The 19,683-nt window shown below is 40.1% G+C and overlaps 1 protein-coding gene across 1 annotated transcript; it reads left to right on the forward strand.

Annotated features, from left to right (window-relative positions):
• The first annotated feature begins 3,105 nt into the window (after positions 1 to 3,105).
• Positions 3,106 to 15,491, forward strand: LOC109703372 (killer cell immunoglobulin-like receptor 2DL4). The gene is given in 6 exon segments (XM_074057370.1): positions 3,106 to 3,223; positions 6,248 to 6,313; positions 6,316 to 6,411; positions 6,414 to 6,515; positions 14,685 to 14,978; positions 15,379 to 15,491. Coding segments are annotated over 6 exon segments (789 nt in total).
• Positions 15,492 to 19,683: the final 4,192 nt, after the last annotated feature.

The following is a 19,683-nucleotide window of genomic DNA, read 5'->3' on the forward strand; positions in this document are numbered from 1 at the left end:
ATTCATGTAAAGAAACAGAGTGTTATGAACATTTTATGTTCACAGATTGAAAATGTAAACAAAGGGAAAAATTTCCATATTTAGTTAACAGAATAGGCATAAGAATAAATAGAAGACATGGATTGATTAACAGACCTTAACTACAATTGGCATGACTTAATTACAAGGATATGTTCTGATAAATGTGACTTTCGTCTATTCCTTCATTGTGTGAAAGTCACAGAGTTACACAAACCCAGATGGCGTAGTTCACTGCACACAGAGACCACATGACTTGGTAATGAAAAATTCCACCTTAACTCCAATATAGGACCCTTCATTATTGATGTCATCTAAGTATTTATGCACTTTTGAAATACAAGCAAATACACAACACATGCAATACACACCCCGACCTAAACATTCCCTGAGAATAGAGAAAAGAGAAAATATTCCCAAACACATTTATTCCCAAACACATTCTATCAGACAATGAAAAAATGAATACAAACCTTGGGAAACAAAGTACAATATTGGAAAAAGTCATAAGAAAATATTTCCCATGATCTTAGATGTAAATCCTAAAAAATATCACATCCTTCATTCTACATATTTGCTAATGGAAAATAAGGATAGCTTAATTGTAAAAACCAATCATTATACTTTAATAACCTAACAGATCATTAAAATTTTCCATCGCAATCCATGTAAACAGATCTTTGTTTTTACACATGGATCATGTCTTTTTGTACATTTTTATTAGCATACATTAATTGTACAGGGGTTTCATTGTGACATTTTCATACATGCTTACAATGTATCTTGGTTCAGTTCACCCATCATCACAAATGTTTTTCTAATTATACACAATGCAAAACCTTCATCACGGAAGCAAACACATTCATACTTAAGATAATTTCCTTCACTAGAGAGCTTTAATTTCAAGCATGAAAGATTTCCCGTTGAACATGAATTTGATGGCACATTCAGAGGTAAGATTGGCCCCCAAAGCTGTGGTCCTGCAAGAGAGAAACTGAGTAAACACCGGATGCAAACATGGGAGGAGGACTTCCTTTCCTGTGCCTGTGAGAGAACAAGATGCACATAAGAACCAGTGATGCTGACGAGAGTGAATAAATGAATGAGTAGAGGGTATTGAACATAACCTTTGATTTTCCCTATAGAATTGTTTAATTACAGAAAAGAAGCATCATTCAAAAATAGTATCACAAATCACTGTGTATGTCATTTTATAGGAGATAAAAATTTAGTAATTAAGCATGGTATAGGAGATTTTCTGGAAGTAAGCAACACATGATTTCTTAGAAATAAAATGCTATCAAGCAGGGTGTCTGTGGCCTGTAATCCTAGCTACTCGGGAGGCTGAGATTAGGAATATCTCAGTTCAAAGACAGCCCAGGGAAATAGTTTGTGAAACTACATAGCCAAAAAAAAAATCAAAATGGACTGGAGGTGTGGCTCAAGCTGTAGAGCACCTGCATTGTAAGCACAAAGCCCTGGTTTCAAACCCCAGTCTCAATGTCATCACATGGGATGAACACTGTGTCTTAAGCAATAGCCTAGTGGTATCCTGGCAAACCAGCTCTCAATAAAATTAGTGATTGGTGGTTTGCCAATGTCTATGATGTACACAATTTCCTTCCTTCACTAATTCTAGGTGACAGTGTTCCATCATTGCATGAAGAGTTGAAGTGATGCACAAAAATTGATATCTCAAACTAGTGTGAGACAGCTATCTCAAACTAGTGTGAGACAGCAGCAGCCATCTCATTGTCAGCCTCATGTGTGCCTATGTCTCCTCTTTTTTAAAGATATGACAACACCATGCTGCACCACTTCAGCACAGTTTCTGATAAATTAGATACAAGAATCCTAGGACATCAACATTAGGGTGGAAAGAAAGAGTAACGTCAACTTTGGGAGAAAGTTGAGCACAAATTGCAGTCACTTCCTATGCATTACAATAACCAATTGTTCTATGGTGGTACCTAATTGGGTATCACTTAATGGGAATTCATTGAAGTGATCTAGTTTAATGGAGGGGATGTACTGCTATGATATTTATTCATGTACCGTGGATGAATGAGTGTGACTGTGCACCAGGACACACTCACAATAACATCTATAGCAGTGCCCTTCATGTTGGACAAAATCTTCTAAAATCAATCAGTCTCCTAAAAATGAATGCTAATCCTTTATACCCATGGTGAAATATTATATGAAAAGTTAACACACTAACTCAACAGCAGCAATGGAGACCAGTCTTAAAACATGCTATTTAATTAACACAGGATTGTTTAAAAGTGTGTGAGAGGATATCCAATTTCTATAAATTCAAACAAAGATAATGCTTACCACTGAGGAAGGCATAACTATGTTTGATTCTAAATAAAGTACAGAGGGAATCCCATGTGATACACAATGGTGCTGACATAGTAGATTAATTTCAAAGTTGTATTTAAGATGAAACCTTGGGGACTAATGATTGCTAATGACACTGGCACCATGTTTATTGGGGCACTGTTCACAATAGCCAAGTTATGTGATCAGCCTAGGTGACCCTCAACAGATGAAAATATGGTATAAAGCAGAATTGATTCTTATTCCTAAATAAGAAAGAAATTATGTCACTTTCAGGAAAATGGATGAACTGGAGATTATCATAATCAGTGAAACAAGCCAGGATCAGAAAGTCAAATGTCACTTATTTCCTCTTAAATGCAGCATCTATATCTTTTTAAATAAATGTAGAAGAGGGATGATTTTGGGATGGAGAGGGGTAACAAGAGAGCATGATGGGGTGAGATTAGTCAGATACTTTATGTATAAAAATGTGATGCTGAAACCCATTATTGTGTACAATTAATATGTACAAATAAAAACAATATGTAAACAATCTAAATAAAAATATATGAAAAGCTTTTGATTCAATTACACAATTTCATCATTCTATGATGTGCTCCAGCTCCAGCTCCAGCCATGGTACATGCTGAGAAAGGACAGCTGAATCTGAACAATTTCAGGGAAGCCATCTTGCAAGGAAATTGTTCAGCCACATGCAAGGAAACAATAGCTTATGTCTGACACCTTTCCATGATGTGGTCAATGGTGCACCAGAGGAGCTGGGCCCCTCACAACATCCCGTGCACTTCTGCTGGCCTGCCACCCCCTATCAGGAGGGTCAGCACCATGTTGCCCACACTCATCACTGTGCTGTGTCCTGGTGAGTCCTGCTGGGAATGAAGGATAGGGAGCATTGGAGTGGAAATGTCATCCCGGGAGGCTGGCCCTGGCTCAGAAAACACCACTGCTTCCACAGTGTGGGTGGACACTGGGGGCAGAGCTGACCTTTACTGAGCAGGGTGCAGCTGCTGGAGTTCACAGGGTAGTGGAGGGCAAAAGGAATACAGTCTTTAGATTCTGTAAGTACATGCATCATCCATCATGACTCTTTCTTTCCAGGGTTCTTCCTGGTCCAGAAGATCTGGGCACAAGTGGGTGAGCCTGTCCCCGAACCTTAGGTCACCATCCACCCCAAATGGAAAGATACTCCTGTACAGGAAGGCAGACAGCACTGGGTCAGGTGGGTTGACAATGGAAAGCCTTGTAGATGAATCTCTTGTGAACTAGAAAGTGGGGTCCTGGAAACCTGGGCCCCAACTCTGTCCCAGACCCATCCAGGCACTCTGCAGATGGATAAGACAGTTTTTAACATTCATTCTTAAACAAACAAACAAAAACCAAACTTACAGTTTTATTCACTTCTCACCTATTCCCCATATATTTTTAGGTCTTTATTTCACAATTATGTCTTTGTAGATTGCACATAACAAATGATTGAAGTTATTATTTTTCTGTTTTAAATTTCATGCTGCACATATAAATTGGCTCCACCATTACACTCTTAGTGGTTTCTAATTTTCACTCTACTGAGTTTCTATACTTTTCCCAGGGGTTTTATGCTCTTAGATGTGCTCATGTTTTATTGATATCCTTTCCTTTGAGCTTGAAGAACTCTCTTTAGCCTTTCCTGTGAATCACGTCTGGTGGTGATGATATCCCTCAGCATGTTTTTCTGAGAAAGTCTTTATTGCTCCTTTATTTCTGAAGGACAGCTTTGCTGGGGTCATTATTCCTGGTAGGCACTTTCCATTCAGTCCTTCAAATACATCATTCCTATTTGTCTTGGCATTTAAGGTTTTTGCCCAGAAGTCTGTGACTAGCCATACTGAAATTCCTTTATGTGTGTTTAGCTTTTCTTGGATTCCAGGATCCCCTCTTTAACTTTGATTTTGATGGTTGATTAATAATATTAACTGGGGCCATGTTGTTTGGACTTATTTTCATCTATGTCCTTTGACCTTCTTGTTTCTAGATGCTTGTATCTATCTTGAGGTCTGGAAATGTTTCCCTGATTATTTCTCTAAATAGGGTTTCTTCTCCTTTGTTTTCTCTACTTTCACTTCAGTTTCAATGACAGAAATTTTTCTTGTTTGATGCTATCTCATAAGTTATGTAATTTTTCTTCATTCCCTTTTTATTTGTTTGGTTGTTTTTTTGCTGTGGCTGTGCATTTGATTGGATCATTTCAAATATCAGGTCTCAACTCATTGATTCTTCCATCAGACAAAGTCTACTGCTGAAGTTTTCTACTTTTTAAATTTAGATTATATTCTTTACCTTTGTCCCTATTTCATTGTCAATCTACTTGTGTTCTTCAATAATTTATTTGCAAATGGCAATGAACTTTCTATCTGTACTCTCTTATAGTTTCATGACCTTCTTTAAGAGAAATACTCTGAGTTGTTTCTTGGTCATTCCATAGATCTGCTTTTTTTGGGGCTCTCCTACTAGAGCTTAATATTTTCTTTTCTTGCCTCATATTTCCCTAATTATTCATAGTCCTTGTGTCCTTATAATGATACCTGAACATTTGAGGAGGCAGCCCCTTTCTTATGGCCTTTTCAGTAATTTTTTGGTAGTTATTGACCTTTACCATTTAGGTTACCCTGAGATTCTGGATGGTCCAGATGTCTGAAACCCTAGACAGGTAGACTGTGGTGTCCAGTTCTCCAGCTGGCCTGGGTTCTTCCCTGTTCTCTTATGACAAGTGTCATCACTGGCTGTGCTCTGAGGTCCAGAGAGATCATTAGCTGCACTCTGCAACCACGTATGGTTTTTGGCAAGGCTTTATGATTATCTCTGACTGGAAAGGGTTGGCAAGATGTCCTCCCTGGCTGAGAGTCACCCTTGGTTGGAATCTGTATGGTGTTTCCTACAGTTTTGTGTAGTTGTCTCTTTTCTCTTGTGAGGCACCTTCATTGGCTTAGTGTAAACTGAATTCCAAGATTTATACACTGGCCGTTGTGAGCCCCACACTGAGCTCCAAATGGCCCTAGGTCATCCAGCCCTGCAGGTACCCCCAGTGTTTCCCATGCAAGACACTTAAACAGGACCCAAAATTGTAGGGAAGCCAAATGTATGCCTCTAACACACTCTTTCCAATGTGTAAACCATGGGCACAGGGATTTCTATCATGAAGCCCTGCACAGGACAAGAAGGAGGGGCAGTGTCCAAGAGACTTCCTCTACTTCCTGTTCTGTTGTGGTGTTTCTCAATTCTGTGGTCTAACGCTGTCCCAGCCTTACCTCCAACTTCTAGGATATTCACAATGGTATTCTTGCCTGTGTTTAGTTGGAATTCTGAAGGAGGTGAAGACAGAGAAGTCCTATTGCACCTTCTTGCTCACATCACTCACCAGCAGACATAATTTCTCTCACACCAATATTGCCCTCTACTCCATTTGATTTATTTTTGCAAGTAATTTTGCATGACCAAGTCTAGAAAGAGTCATTATTCATTACATGTTTAAGATTCCCAGCCAACATATTTTGTTGTAGGAAGAAATGACATTGTTTATGGGGTGGTAGGGAGACTTCTGATAGCTCTGGGCACCCCCCATCATATATGTATGAAAATAGCATAGTGAAACCCTCCAAAACTGTTAAAATTAAAGGGAAAAGGAAGGAGGAGAGCAATGTTAAGAAAGAGTAATATAGATGGGATGAATTTGATCAAAGCACATGATATACATGTTGTAAATGCACAATGAAACACCTTTGTACAATTAATATACACTAATAAGAACTCTTTATAAAATAAGCATAGAAAGAATAAGGAGGCTGTAAGCATAATGATTGAGGGGGAACCTCATATTGCTCTGTCCATGCCTCCTTCTTCAAAGTAGGTCATGACAAACCCACCTTGACTGCCTGGCCAAGCCCTGTCATTCCTCATGGAGAGCATGTGACTCTTGTCTTGGATTTGATATATTCAGGCTGAAAAATGAAGATGGGGCTTGTATCCCTGAGCTCCAGGACAAAATATTCCAGAATAGCTTCCTTTCCAGCCCATGACTCCAGCACATGCAGGGACCTACAGATGTCTCAGCTCTAATCTTCACTTCCCTAATGGAATTCCAGCACCCAGTGACCCTCTGGTGATCATAGTTTCAGGTCAGAGCTCATGTTCAGAGTGGAAATTCACTCCTCTAAATATTCTAATCCCAGAGTTTTCTGGAAGGATTTCAGTCATGGTCCAATCAGAAAAACAGGAATGTGTTTTAGATTAATGAATACTCAATACAGAGAATTGAATATTGCAGTGGGCAGAACAATGGTCCCCCAAAGAAAACCTCATTCTAATCTTTGAAGCCTGTGAGTGTTTACGTTACATGGCATGGAAAAAATCAAGGTAGAAGTTGAAGAAAGTTGTTAATCAGTTGACTTTGAGATGGAGAGACAACCCTAAATCATCCAGCTGAGCTCCAAGTATCCACAGGCTCCACACAGATAAGAAGAAGCAGGAAGTTGAGGGTCAGAGCATTGAAGCATGAGAGAGGCTGGACCATCAGCCAGCTCTGAGGATGGAGGAAAGGGGCTGTGAGTCAAGGAATGCTAGAGGCTTCCAAAAGCTGGAAATGTAGGAGAAATGTATTTTCCCCTAAAGCCTCCAGATGGAGCACAGCACTATAGACACCTGGTTTGTATCAGTGGGACCTTCTGCAGACCTCCACAACTGAAGGAAAGTACATCTGTGTTCTTTTTAAGCAGCATGTAATGCCAGTTTGTCACAGCAGCAATTGCAGACTATACAGGCACCCAGGTAAAGGACAGATTAAGAAGTCCAATAGGGGAAGAGATCATTAATGGGAGGGTACCGAGGTGACACCAGGCATGGAAGGGCCAGTACTTCTGGATCCAGAGTCAGGGCTGTCCTGAGTATGAGGAGCCAGGCAGAATGCCCAGACATGTCAGTGGACCTCCTCCAGGAACAAGTGAGGTGGACATTGGAAGAACTAGCTCTAAAGCAGAGCTTTCAGTTTATCCAAAAGAACATGAAATAAGCTGACAAGAGAGGATGGAAATGCAGTCTTCCATGGTTTCTGTCTCCCCCAACTATGGAAGGCAGGAAAGAGATCTATGGGAGATGGATACAAGAGACATGTGCCCAGAATGAGCCCAGTGGGAATGGTGTCTGGTGCTACTACAGACAGAGAAACAGAGACAGATGGTGGGGATGAGGACAGAGAGAACAAGACACGAGGACACAGAGCAGAAAGAAGACAGACTGGGTAAAGGAAAATCTGTCCTTCCAGGTCCCAAGAATGGGTTCTGGAAGGGTGTTTCCTAAACTCACAACTTCTTTGTCCTTAGGAGCCTACAGAAAACCCTCACTCTTGGCCCAATCAAGTCCCCTGGTGAAAGAAGGAGGGAAGGTAACCCTGCAATGTCACTCTGAGATCATGTTTGGGACCTTCTTTCTTGTTCTGCACAGATAGGCAGTAACCAAGGACCCCTTGAATCTTTCTGGTGAAATGGTTAATAACTTAGCCAGAGGAGAGTGATTAATCAGGTTCTGTTTTAGCTTTCAAGCTGAAGGAGTTTCATGAGGGGTTATGGTTCCCATAAAATTAAAAGAACAGAAGGAACCAAAGTAGGATACGGTCAAATGATTGTATGGATTTGGTTAATTGTGTGTACTCATGCTCATAGATAGTAACCATTGTCTCACTTCTGTACCTTAGCTAACAGGCATTGTTTCACTTCTGTACCTTAGCTAACAGCCATTGTTTCACTTCTATATCTAGGCTAGCTTGCTTTACAAAGATTGCCAGGAAGGATATAATTTTTGCCTGCTAAAAGTTGGAATGGTGCTGCTCTCAGTCCTGACGACCCATTGGTCAGAGCAGTCGCCAGCTGGCTAATAAAGACTCTCCCTTAAAGTCTTTCTTGAGTGGTCGTGCCTTGTTTTACCTTATAACACTGGAGAGTCTTGTTACGGGGATTCCCAGGCCAATGTCTCCATAAGTCCACTGATCCCTGCCCATGCAGGGACCTACAGTTGCTAAGGTTCTCTCAATCACCAACCTTATGTGTGGTCAAAACCCAGTGACCATCTGGACATTGTGATGACAAGTGGCTATCCAGACCAACTCCTCATCCTCTTTGAGATAAATATCAGATGTTCTAGGACTTCAAAGCCCCAGGGATCTTGAGGAAGATGAATGTGGAGTTTTTGTAGACAGAGACAGACTTCATGAAAATGTTACCAGCAGAGACAATGAACAAAGTCATGATGTAAATCACAGCTACCAGAACAATGCAGAGGATTCATAAATGGAATATAGTGACAGATAACCATGGACCAGAGAGAGGGGTCCTCTACTCTGATGTTGTTCAGAGCTCTAGCAGAGTTCAGGAGTTGGGTTTTCATTTAACCTTCATCCTCTCTTCTCTACCAGGAGAACCAAACATGTCACAGTTCTAACCTGAGTTTCAGGGCTGAACTGAGCTCTTAGGCTGATTCCCCATTCATCCTGAGGCCTTAGCCCAGACGTAACCCATAGATGTGGGTCTGCTTTAACACTTCTTCCTTCCATATGGTTGAGCCATAATTTGCCTCAAATAGCATGGTTTTGAGTGAAGGAACAGATACCAGTGCCTGTGTGTTATGTATTCCCTGTGTCTTCTAACTCTTTTCTGAGGCCCATGTTCCAATAACCCCAGATGTTATAGGATGACTGAGGAGAAATAGAAGCAGACAAGATGAAAAGCAAAGACATAGAAACACGCACATATATATGTACATGCACACACTCACACACACACACACACACACACACAATGAACAAGGGATTGGGAGCTTAAGGAAAGACTTGGAGAAAGAAAGGGAGTACAGGGGGTAGGGAATTCGGGAGACTGACTTGTAGTGGCAGAGAACAGTCCTAAAATCCAGAGCCTGAATGGAAGACACAAAGATAAAAGGCAAAGACGTGGTGATAGAGATTCTAAAAGAGAGCTAGAGAGACAGAGAAGCATCTGTTGTGGTAGATGATAGGTAGGTAGGTAAGGAGAGACAGAGAGAGAAAGAGAGAGAGAGAGAGAGAGAGAGATGTGATAGATAGACAGACACATGGGTAGATAGTCCTTACTTAAGCAGCATATATGTTAAAGTTGGAACCATGCAAAGTGATGAGACCTTGTGTAAGGAAGATGAAGCATCCAATTTTTATTGTTTATTCATTTATTCATATGTGTATACATTGTTTAGCCCATCTCTCCCCCCTGCTCCCATCCCTTCCCCCTCCCTCCTCACCCCCTCACTTCCAGGCAGAAACTGTTCTCCAATTTTGTTGAAGACAAAACATAAGAGATAATAAGAAATACATATTATTTTTCTAGTTTGATATAAAGATACCTATACAGAGAGATTCCTAGTGTTGCTTCCATGTATATGTGTATTACAACCCTAATTGGTTCATCTCTACCAGACCTCTTCACTACTTCCTGGTCACCTTCCCATTGTGACCTCTGTCATTTTAAGGTTGCTATATTAGCTCCTATATAGTGGGCACATAAAATACTTTCAAGTTTTGGGTTTCCTACCTTTCCCTATTCCTCATTTACGTGTTCTCTCCTTAGCGTGTGACCCATGTTCAATAATATTACTACAAATTTTTAGGTCTATAATCCGCATGTGAGGGAGAACATATTACTTTTGGCCTTCTGAGCCTGGCTAACTTTGCTTAAGATGATATTCTCCAGTTCCATCCATTTACTTCCAAATGACAAAATTTCATTCTTCTTTGTGGCCTGAGTAAAATTCCGTTGTGCATAAATACATTTTCTTAATCTATTTGTCAGTAGTGGGGTATCTTGGCTATTTCCATAGCTTGTCTATTGTAAATAGTGCTGCAATAAACAAGGATGTGCAGGTGCCTTTGGAATAACCTGAATTGCATTCCTTTGTGTATATACATAGGAATGGGATTACAGGATCATATGGCAGATTTATGATTAGTTTTTTAAGAAGCCTCCATATTGTTTTCCACAGTGGTTTACTAGCTTACATTCCCAACAGCAGTGTATGAGGGTTCCTCATCCTCGTCAACATTTGTTGGTGGTGATGTTCTTAATGATAGCCATTCTAACAGGAATGAGGTGGAAACTTAGTGTAGTTTTGATGTGTATTTCCTTTATGGCCGGAGATGGTTTGCATTTTTTCATGTGTTTTTTGGCAATTTGGATTTCTTCCTTTGAAAAAGTTTTGTTTACTTCAGTTGCCCATTTCTTTATTGATTCATTGATTTGGGGGAAGTTTAGTTTTTTGAGCTCCCTGCATATTCTGGTTATCAGTCCTTTGTCTGATGTATAGCCAGCGAATATTTTCTCCTACTCTGTGGATGTCTCTTAAATTTAGAGACCATTACTTTTTTTGGGCAGAAGCCTTGTAATTTCATGTAGTCCCATTTGTACATCCTTTCTCTTAGTTGCAGGGCTGCTTGATTTCTGAGGAAGTCTTTGCCTACACCTATTACTTCCATGGTATTTCCTGTACTAACTTCAGAGTTTCAGATCTGATATTAAGGTCCTTAATCCACTTTGAGTTGATACTAGTACAGGGTGACAGACATGGATCTAGCTTCAGTTTTCTGCCAACAGTTAACCACTTTTCCCAGCAACATTTGTTAAAGAGGATGTCTGTACTCCATCGTATGTTTTTGGTGCCTTTGTCAAAAATAAGGTATGCATAATTGTGTGGATTCATATCCGGTCCTCTATTCTGTTTCACTGGTCTTCATATCTGTTTTTGTGCCACTACCATGCTTTTTTTATTGCTATTGCTTTGTAATATAGTTTGAAGTCAGGTATTGTAATACCTCCAGCATTGCTATTTTTGCTGAGTATTGCCATGCCTATTTGCGGTTTTTTGTGTTTTCAAATGAAGTTTAGGGTAGATTTTTCAATCTCTGTGATGAACATTACTGAGATTTTGATGGGGATTGCATTGAACATGTAGCTTGCTCTTGGTAGTATAGCCATTTTTAATGTGTTGTTTCTACCAATCCATGAGTTCAGAAGATCTTTCCACCTTCTGTAGTCTTCCTCAATCTCTTTCTTCAGAGGTTTGTAGATCTCCTTGTAGAGGTCATTCACATCCTTTAATAAGTTTACTCCTAGGTATTTGATATTTTGAGGCTATTGAAATGGAATTGTTTTCCAATATTCTGACTCAATTTGTTGTATACAAAAGCTGCTGGTTTTTGTAAGTTGATTTTGTATCCTTGCTACATTGCTGAAATTGTTTAGTGTGTATAGGAGGTTTTTTGGGTCTTTGAGATGTAGGATCATGTCATCTGCAAATAGGGATACTTTGACAGTTTCTTTAACTATTTGTATTATTTTTATTACTTCTTCATGCCTTCTTGCTCTGGCTAAGAATTACAGGACAATGTTGAGTAGTGGTGGGGAGAGTGGGCACCCTTGTCTCATTCCTGATTTTAGGGGAAACAGTTTCAGTATTTCCCTATTAAGTATGGTGTTGGCTATAGGTTTGTCATATATAGCCTTTATAATGTTGAGGTACACTCCTTCTATTTCTAGGTTTCTTAAAGCTTTTATCATGAAGTGGTATGGAATCTTATCAAAGGTTTTTTTCTGCATCTATTGAGATGAACAATTGGTTTTTGTCTTTTCTTGTATTTATGTGCTGTATTACATTTATTGATTTGCATATGTTGAACCATTACTGCATCCCTGGGATGAAGCTGACTTGGTCATGGTGAATGATCTTTCTGATATGTTGTTGGATTTGGTTTGGCATTATTTTACTGATGATTTTTGCATCAATGTTTATTAAAACATTGGCCTATAGTTTGTTTTGGATGTGTCTTTTTCTGGTTTGGGGATGAGTGTAATACTGGATTCATAGAATGAATTAGGCAGTATTCCTTCCCTTTCTATCTCATGGAAAAGTTTAAGGAGAATTGGCATTACTTCTTCTTTAAAGGCCTGATAGAATTCAGCAGAGAATCTGTCAGGTCCTGTACTTTTCTTTTTTGGGAGACACTTCATTGCGACTTCAATTTCATTTCGTGTTATAAATCTGTTCAGGTGGTTATTATCCTCTTGGTTCAGTTTTGGGTGGTCATAAGTATCTAGAAATTTGTCCATTTCTTCAAGATTTTCCAATTTATTGGAATATAGGTTCTCAAAGTAGTCACTAATGATTCCCTGAATTCCCTTGGTTTTTGTTGTTATCTCCCCTTTTGCATTTCTGATTTTACTGATTTGGGTCTTTTCCCTCCTCATTTTAGTCAGGTTAGCCAGGGGTTTGTCAAGCTTGTTTATTTTTTCAAGGAAGCAGCTTTTTGTTTCGCTGATAGTTTGTATGGTTTTTTTGGTCTCTATTTCATTAATTTTGGCCCTTATTTTTATTATTTCTCCTCCTCTGTTTGATTTGAGTTTTGTTTGCTCTTGTTTTTCTAGGAGTTTGAGATATAACATTTGGTCATTTATTTGAGATCTTTCCGTCCTTTTAATATATGCACTCATGGCTGTAAATTTTCCTTTTATGACTATTTTTGCTGTGTCCCATAGGTTCTGGTAAGTATGTTTTCATTTTAATTAACTTCCAGGAACATTTTAATCTCCCCTGTTATTTCATGTATGACCCACTGATCATTAATCAATATGTTGTTCAGCTTCCAATTGTTTGCATATTTTCTACTATTGTTTTTGTTGTTGAGTCTAGTTTTAATGCATGGTGATCAGATAAAATGCAGTGGATTTTTCTATTTTCTTATATTTTCTGAGGCTTGCTTTGTGCCCTAAGATCAATTTTGGAGAAAGTTCCATGGGTTGCTGAGAAGAATGTATATTGTGCTGTTGTTTGGATGAAATATTCTGTAGACATCTTTTAGGTCCATTTGATCTATGCATGATTTACTTCTACAATTTGTTGTTTTTTTGTTTGGATGACTTATCTAATAGTGTTCAGGAGTATTAAAGTCTCCCACTACCACAGTGTTGGAGTCTATATGTGCTCTATGTCCTTTACAGTATGTTTGATGAAATTGGATGCACTGACATTGGGTGCATATAGGTTGATAATTGTTATTTCCTTTTGGTATATTTATTCTTTTATTAGTATGAAATGTTCTTCTTTATCTCATTTACCAGTGTAAGTTTGATGTCTACTTTGTCTGATATAAGTATTTCTACTCCTAGGGGGCCATTGGCTTGATAAATCTGTCCTTTCACCCTAAGCCAGTGTTTGTTTCTGTCAATGAGATGGGGTCTCCTGTAAATAAGATATTGTTGGATCTTCCTTTTTAATTCAGTTTTCCAGACAGTGTCTTTTGATGGGGAAGTTGAGTCTGTTAACATTCAGTGTTAGTATTGGTATGTATGTGGTGATTCCTGTCATTTAGTTGTTTTTGTTGTTTAAGGATTTGATTGTGTGCAGTTGCATCAATACTACTCTCTGATTCCTTGTCTTTTCTTCTATGATTTGGTGTTGCCTGTCCTCTCACGATTTTGTTTGCTTTCATTTTCTGTGTGCAGAATTCCTTGCAGAATCTTTTGTAGTGGTGGCTTGGTGGTCATATATTGTTTTAGTTTCTGCTTATCATGGAAGATTTTGTTGCTCCATCTACTTTGAATGATAATTCCCCAGTTCGAGTATCCTAGGTTTGAAATAATTTTCATTCAGTGCCTGAAATAACTCACTTCATGACCTCCTTGCTTTTAAGGTTTCTGTTGAGAAATCTGCTGTGATTTTGATGGGTTTACCTTCATATGTTATCTGTTTTTTCTCTCTTGCAGCCTTCAGTATTCTCTCTCAATTCTCTGTGCTTGTTGTTTTAATGGTAATATGCCATGGGTGATGTTCTATTTTGGTCAAGTCTGTTTGGTGTCCTGGAGGCTTCCTGTACCTGAATAGGCAAGATTTTTCTTGAGATTTGGGAAGTTTTCTGTTATTAATTTATTGAATATATTACGAATCCCTTTTGAAGAATCCAATTTTTTAAAACATAGATTGGTTGATACACAGATGCATAAGGACAGAGACATGAGAAAAAATGAGACTTCAATTAAAAGGTAAAGACAGATCAAACTGAAACATTGCTAATAGAAGCAGACTGTAAAAAAAATCAAGAAAAGCAAGCCTGGAGTACAGGGGTGAAGTCAGAGTCCTAAAGAGACAGAGAAAGTATAAGCAAATAAATGGACATGGGGAGGTAAGTCTTGGGAGAAGGAAGAAAGAGTTCTTAGTTCAGGAGTGAAGGACACAGTGATCAGGAATATCCTCCCTAACTAAACAGCCTCTTTTTCTTCCAGATCAATTAAACAAACCTTCTCTCTTAGCCCAGCCAGACTCTGTGGTGAGGTCAGGAGAGAATGTGACCTTGTCCTGCAGTTCTGACAATTTCATTGGCATGTACCATCTGTCCAGGAAGGGGGAACCACAGGAACACTCTCTCCCTGCAGCACAGAGCCACAATGGTACATTCCAAGGTGACTTCCATCTGGGTCCTGTCACCCACACAAGGACCTACAGATGCTGTGGCTCCTTCCATGGCACTTCATATGCCTGGTCATCTCCGAGTGACTCCCTGCAACTTTCAGTCACAGGTGAGCAAGTCTCATATCTGTCCTATGTCTTGTACCTCAAACAAACTGAATCCTAAAGCTGTATCTGAAGAACACCCGCTGATGATGGAAATAAACAAGCACAGAGATGCAGAGAGAGGAAAACAGAGACTGAGTAAGACAGAAGACATCAAGGTGCAGAATGTCAGACAGGACTCCTTGAAACCCTCCTCATCTTTCATGGAGGCCCACACTGGGGTGACTATTCAGCCAGGCAGATAGAGAAAGAGGTCAGCACAGACCCAGGGGTTGAGGCTGGGCTCAGTATGGGGAGGTAAGAGGTGGTATCAGTTCCTGGCCTTTATGCATTTCCCAGTGTCCCCTTCCTGATCTCTTATCCACAGAGATCTTTCCACCAGTAACTTCCGTCATCTCCTCACAGATGAGGTCTCAGGGAGGGACCTCCCTGAAGACTTTGGGGAAATGTATCCTATGACTTATAAGGCTCAGAATTATGGGGAGAATCTAGTGGTGACCAATCTCAGGCTTCCATAGTGTAAAAGACAGGCAGACTCATTGTCCACCTCTCTTTCCTCTCCTGTCCTCTTTTCTAGTAAACACCTCAAGTAGGTGCTCTTCATCCACAGAACCAGACTCCAAACCTGATGAGTAAACCATCCTCCTCTCCCTGCTTGGAAACCTGGGGACCAGAATCCTTGAGTTCGAGTGTTGGCTTAGCCACTGTCTTTTTCTGTGGTCTTGGCCTTATCATCTTCCCTCTATGATCCCCAAACTCTATAACATCAGAAAGAATTCAGGGCCATCATGGGCTCAGAAAATTCTTTGGGCCCTAGTTTATTGCAGTCAGGACTTCCCACCTTTCTCCAAGTGGGGAATAGGAGAGTAAACCAGACCCTCTGCCAGGAAAAAATGCAATGTTGATTCTAGCTCCAATATTAACAGAGAGGAGATGAATGAGAAAGGAAGAAGAAACTGCCAGGAGAGTTCTTAGAGAAATCCCATTAGCCAGGGAATGAGCTCCAGATTGCCAGGATGCAACTGTGGTGCAGTGAGTATGGTGAGAGCCTTGTAGCAAGATAGAGCCAGGTTCACACACACACACACACACACACACACACACACACACACACACACACACACACTTTCATTAACCTCCAAATACCACTGCTGTTCCTTGAGCTGGGTATGCAATGTTTATGTATAATGCATTTTCTAGTGCTAATATAACAAATTTCTGCAAGTTCAGTGAATTAAAACTATGCAGTTTCAAAGACTATTTTACTGCTCTTTAAACTTGGTATCCAGAAATGGGTGTCACATAGATAAAATCAAGTTGCTGACAGAGATTCACTTCTTGCTGACATTCTAGGAGTGAATCTCCTTTCCTGCATGTGAGACAGGGTGACAGATAAACAGCCTGGACATTTCTCCTACTTGTGGAGGAAGGAAGTCTGAGGTCTTGACAGGCAGCTTGGTATCTGCCAAGGGTGAGAGGAACAGAGAGGTAGACAGGGGTCTAGCCAGTGCCCTTGGCAACTGAACCATGAACAAAGCAGAAATTTTTGTCATCTACTTACCCACAAACACCACCTGTTTCTACTGTTCCTCTGTGGACTGAGTTTCAATGTAAATTTTAAAAAGGACACAAATATTCAAACCATAGCATATTGAATCTGTAGTTAGGAATAGTCATCCACCTAACTAATATTTCAGTCCCATGTGTTTCCAGTTTTATTCTTCCTTTTAGATGGGACTAGGGTTTGTATTCAGGGTTTCAGCACTTGCAAAGTAGACACTCTACCACTTGAGTGCATCCTGCATTGGTGATTTTGGCCTGAACTGAGTCCTCAGGTAAATGAGTCCCTCAGTAACTTAGAAAGGAGAACTGAATACAAATAATATATGATCCTAGAAGAATACAACAAGGAGACCTAAGAGGACCCTGCTACATCAGGGAAACGGTCCATACAAGAGCTACGTGAAGTTATGTTATGAGGAGAAGACACAAAATTGTGAAGCCCAGGGGAAAGACTCAGGTCCTTAAACACTTCACAGGTCCTACTTCTCTGCTTTGGTTCTCAGGAGCAGCTCAGTCCTCAGCCCAACATGCAGAATGTCAGACTTCATGATGGGAGATTAAGGAGAATTTACAGAACACACACACACACACACACACACACACACACACACAGAGAGAGAGAGAGAGAGAGAGAGAGAGAGAGAGAGAGAGAGAGAGAGAGTCAAATCCTGTTCAGGAAGCAGAGTCCTCAAGTGGATATACAGGGATCCTGGGGTGATGTTGCCCTGCCTGACCTCCACATTCCCTTTGTCCACAATCCCCAGACACACAGCCCCAGTTTTACACTGTACAGAATCTCATCCACATGGACATGGCTGGCCTGGTCCTTGTGTTTCTTGGTATTCTACTATTTGAGGCCTTGTACAGCCAGAGAAGGACACAAGATACAAGGAGGCAGTAAGCAGGAGAGAGAGCAGGGCACATGCAGACTAGTGGAGTTTGGGAGATGAATCCTACATGAAAAGGTGGTTCTAGAAGAAAATCTGGAACATAAATTGGGTGAACTGACTTCTGTAAATCATGCAGGGATGGCATGGTTGGGATAAGGGAATTTTTGGATTTTCTGTGTAGAAAAGTCTTCCTCCAATAAATTGTGACATCTTCCCCTCAATGCTGCTCATTCTTTCCCTACCCTTTTGTACCTCTATCATCCTCACCTGTCTTTTGCACTTCAGGTAACATCTCACTTTGTGGTAATTACCACATTGCCTAATGTGTGCTCTGTGTTTCCATTTCTTCAGCTCAAATACAGAATCTGCTGAAAATAACATAATAAATGGGAAAACTCAGATTCCAACCTGAAACAAATATATGCAGATGGTGCCCTTAGGTCTTCCAAACATGGTGGGCACCAGTGACTCATGCATGTAACCCCAGCTATCTGGGAGGCTGACATCTGGAGGGTTACAGCTCAAGGCAATCCTGGGCAAATAGTGAGTGAGGTTCCATCCCCAAAATAACTGGACCGAAATACATTGAGTAGTTGTTCAAATAGTAGACCACCTGCTTTGCAATGCATGGAGCCCTGAGTTTAAACCCCAGTCCCACCAAGAAAGATCCTCCATTCTTAATGGCATTGTCTTGTATTATCTCTTCAGAAACCATTGGTGATTGCACAGTAGTATTTGGTGGGAGCCCCAAGTGGAAAACTGAAAAACCACACTCTGATAAAATCAATGTTTGAAAATGTCTCATCATCTGGCATTTGTTAATTTCTGTGATGCGGGTCCTCTCTCTACCAGATTCCAGGTGCCAGAGTGACGTCACTAGATGTGGAGTTGCAAAGGGATGTGCAGAATTGTCTTTCCCAAGGGAGTGTGATGCTGCTACACCACATCTCTCTGGCATTCACAGTGTGTGCATATGCCCCAAGGATAGGCCATCATTTCAGTGAAATAATGATACAAAAATCCTGTCCTTCCCATATGGAGGAAAATGAGGTCAGCAACATCCTGTCTGGAGACAATGATGAGCACATAAAATCATCATGCACTAAAGACTGGTAGAAATTGCCTTAATCAATTAACAGGGTAGATGGGATCATGAAATGAAAAGGAAGATCCTCACAGCTATGGTCCTGAGGTATACACCCTAATAAAAACACACACATATGCATCAGGATGCACTCACAATGTTGATAGGAGACTGCACCTATTGTCAAAAGCTCTGCAGTACAAAATTCTATCCAGCAACAGCAAAAGACAACTTGATCATATATGTGTACACTGGAATATTACATTTACAGAAGAGAAAAGGTCTGAACAAAAACTGAAAACAAGAATGAGAATCAATTTTCAAAAATGATTGTGAGTAATGAAACATAGACAGAATGACTGAATAGATATTCCAATAACAACAGAAAGATACAACATTTCCTATTTAGGGAGGCATTCCCAACAAAAACTTGATGTTTAAACGAAAGGAAAGAATCCTATGTAATTTGTTACAATGGTAACATCAAGGTAGTATGGGAAGGTTGTGTTGAAGATGAAGCCACAAGGACTGGTAGATGAAGGCAAAGATCTCACTGACTTTCTTTTGGTGTTTTCTAGTGCATGTATTGCTAGAGGCAGTATTAAATTTGTACTTTGTAAACTACCTTGATTGTGCATACAACATACTCAAGTGTGGTTGAAGTAAGGTAGGAATTTCCATGGCCCACAGTAGGTATTGAAGATCAAGTTTGGCACATAGGCCTGAGTATTTCAGGATCAACCCTAGTGGAACCATCAGAAGTTCTAAGCACCATTTCTCTCTCTGTAGAGCAGGGAGAAGGCATATAATGAGACTTCACAGGCGTAGGAACTCCTGATCCAGAGGAAACAAGACTATGGAGTTTGAGCACCCACTGAAAACCTCTGAGATGGCCTTGCAAACCCTGACTGGGCTCCACAAAAAATTTTGATATCTCTGTTTACTGGGTCTAAATCAATGAATTTGCCATGACTTGATTTTTATTCTTTCTACCATTATCTCACACCCCAAATCAATTACTACATATATGTGAACCACACCATTCCATGGGCATAAATTAGAAAACTCAAGTAGTTACTTTGGAGTGCAGAATGCCTCCTCATGAGTCTACACCTAGTATGGATGTAGAAGCAAAAATTGATGATGGGGTTGGTCCTGAGGAGAACAAGCAGT

Source organism: Castor canadensis, chromosome 16 (assembly GCF_047511655.1).
Source record: "Castor canadensis chromosome 16, mCasCan1.hap1v2, whole genome shotgun sequence".
In the NCBI taxonomy this organism is placed as follows: Eukaryota; Metazoa; Chordata; class Mammalia; order Rodentia; family Castoridae; genus Castor; species Castor canadensis.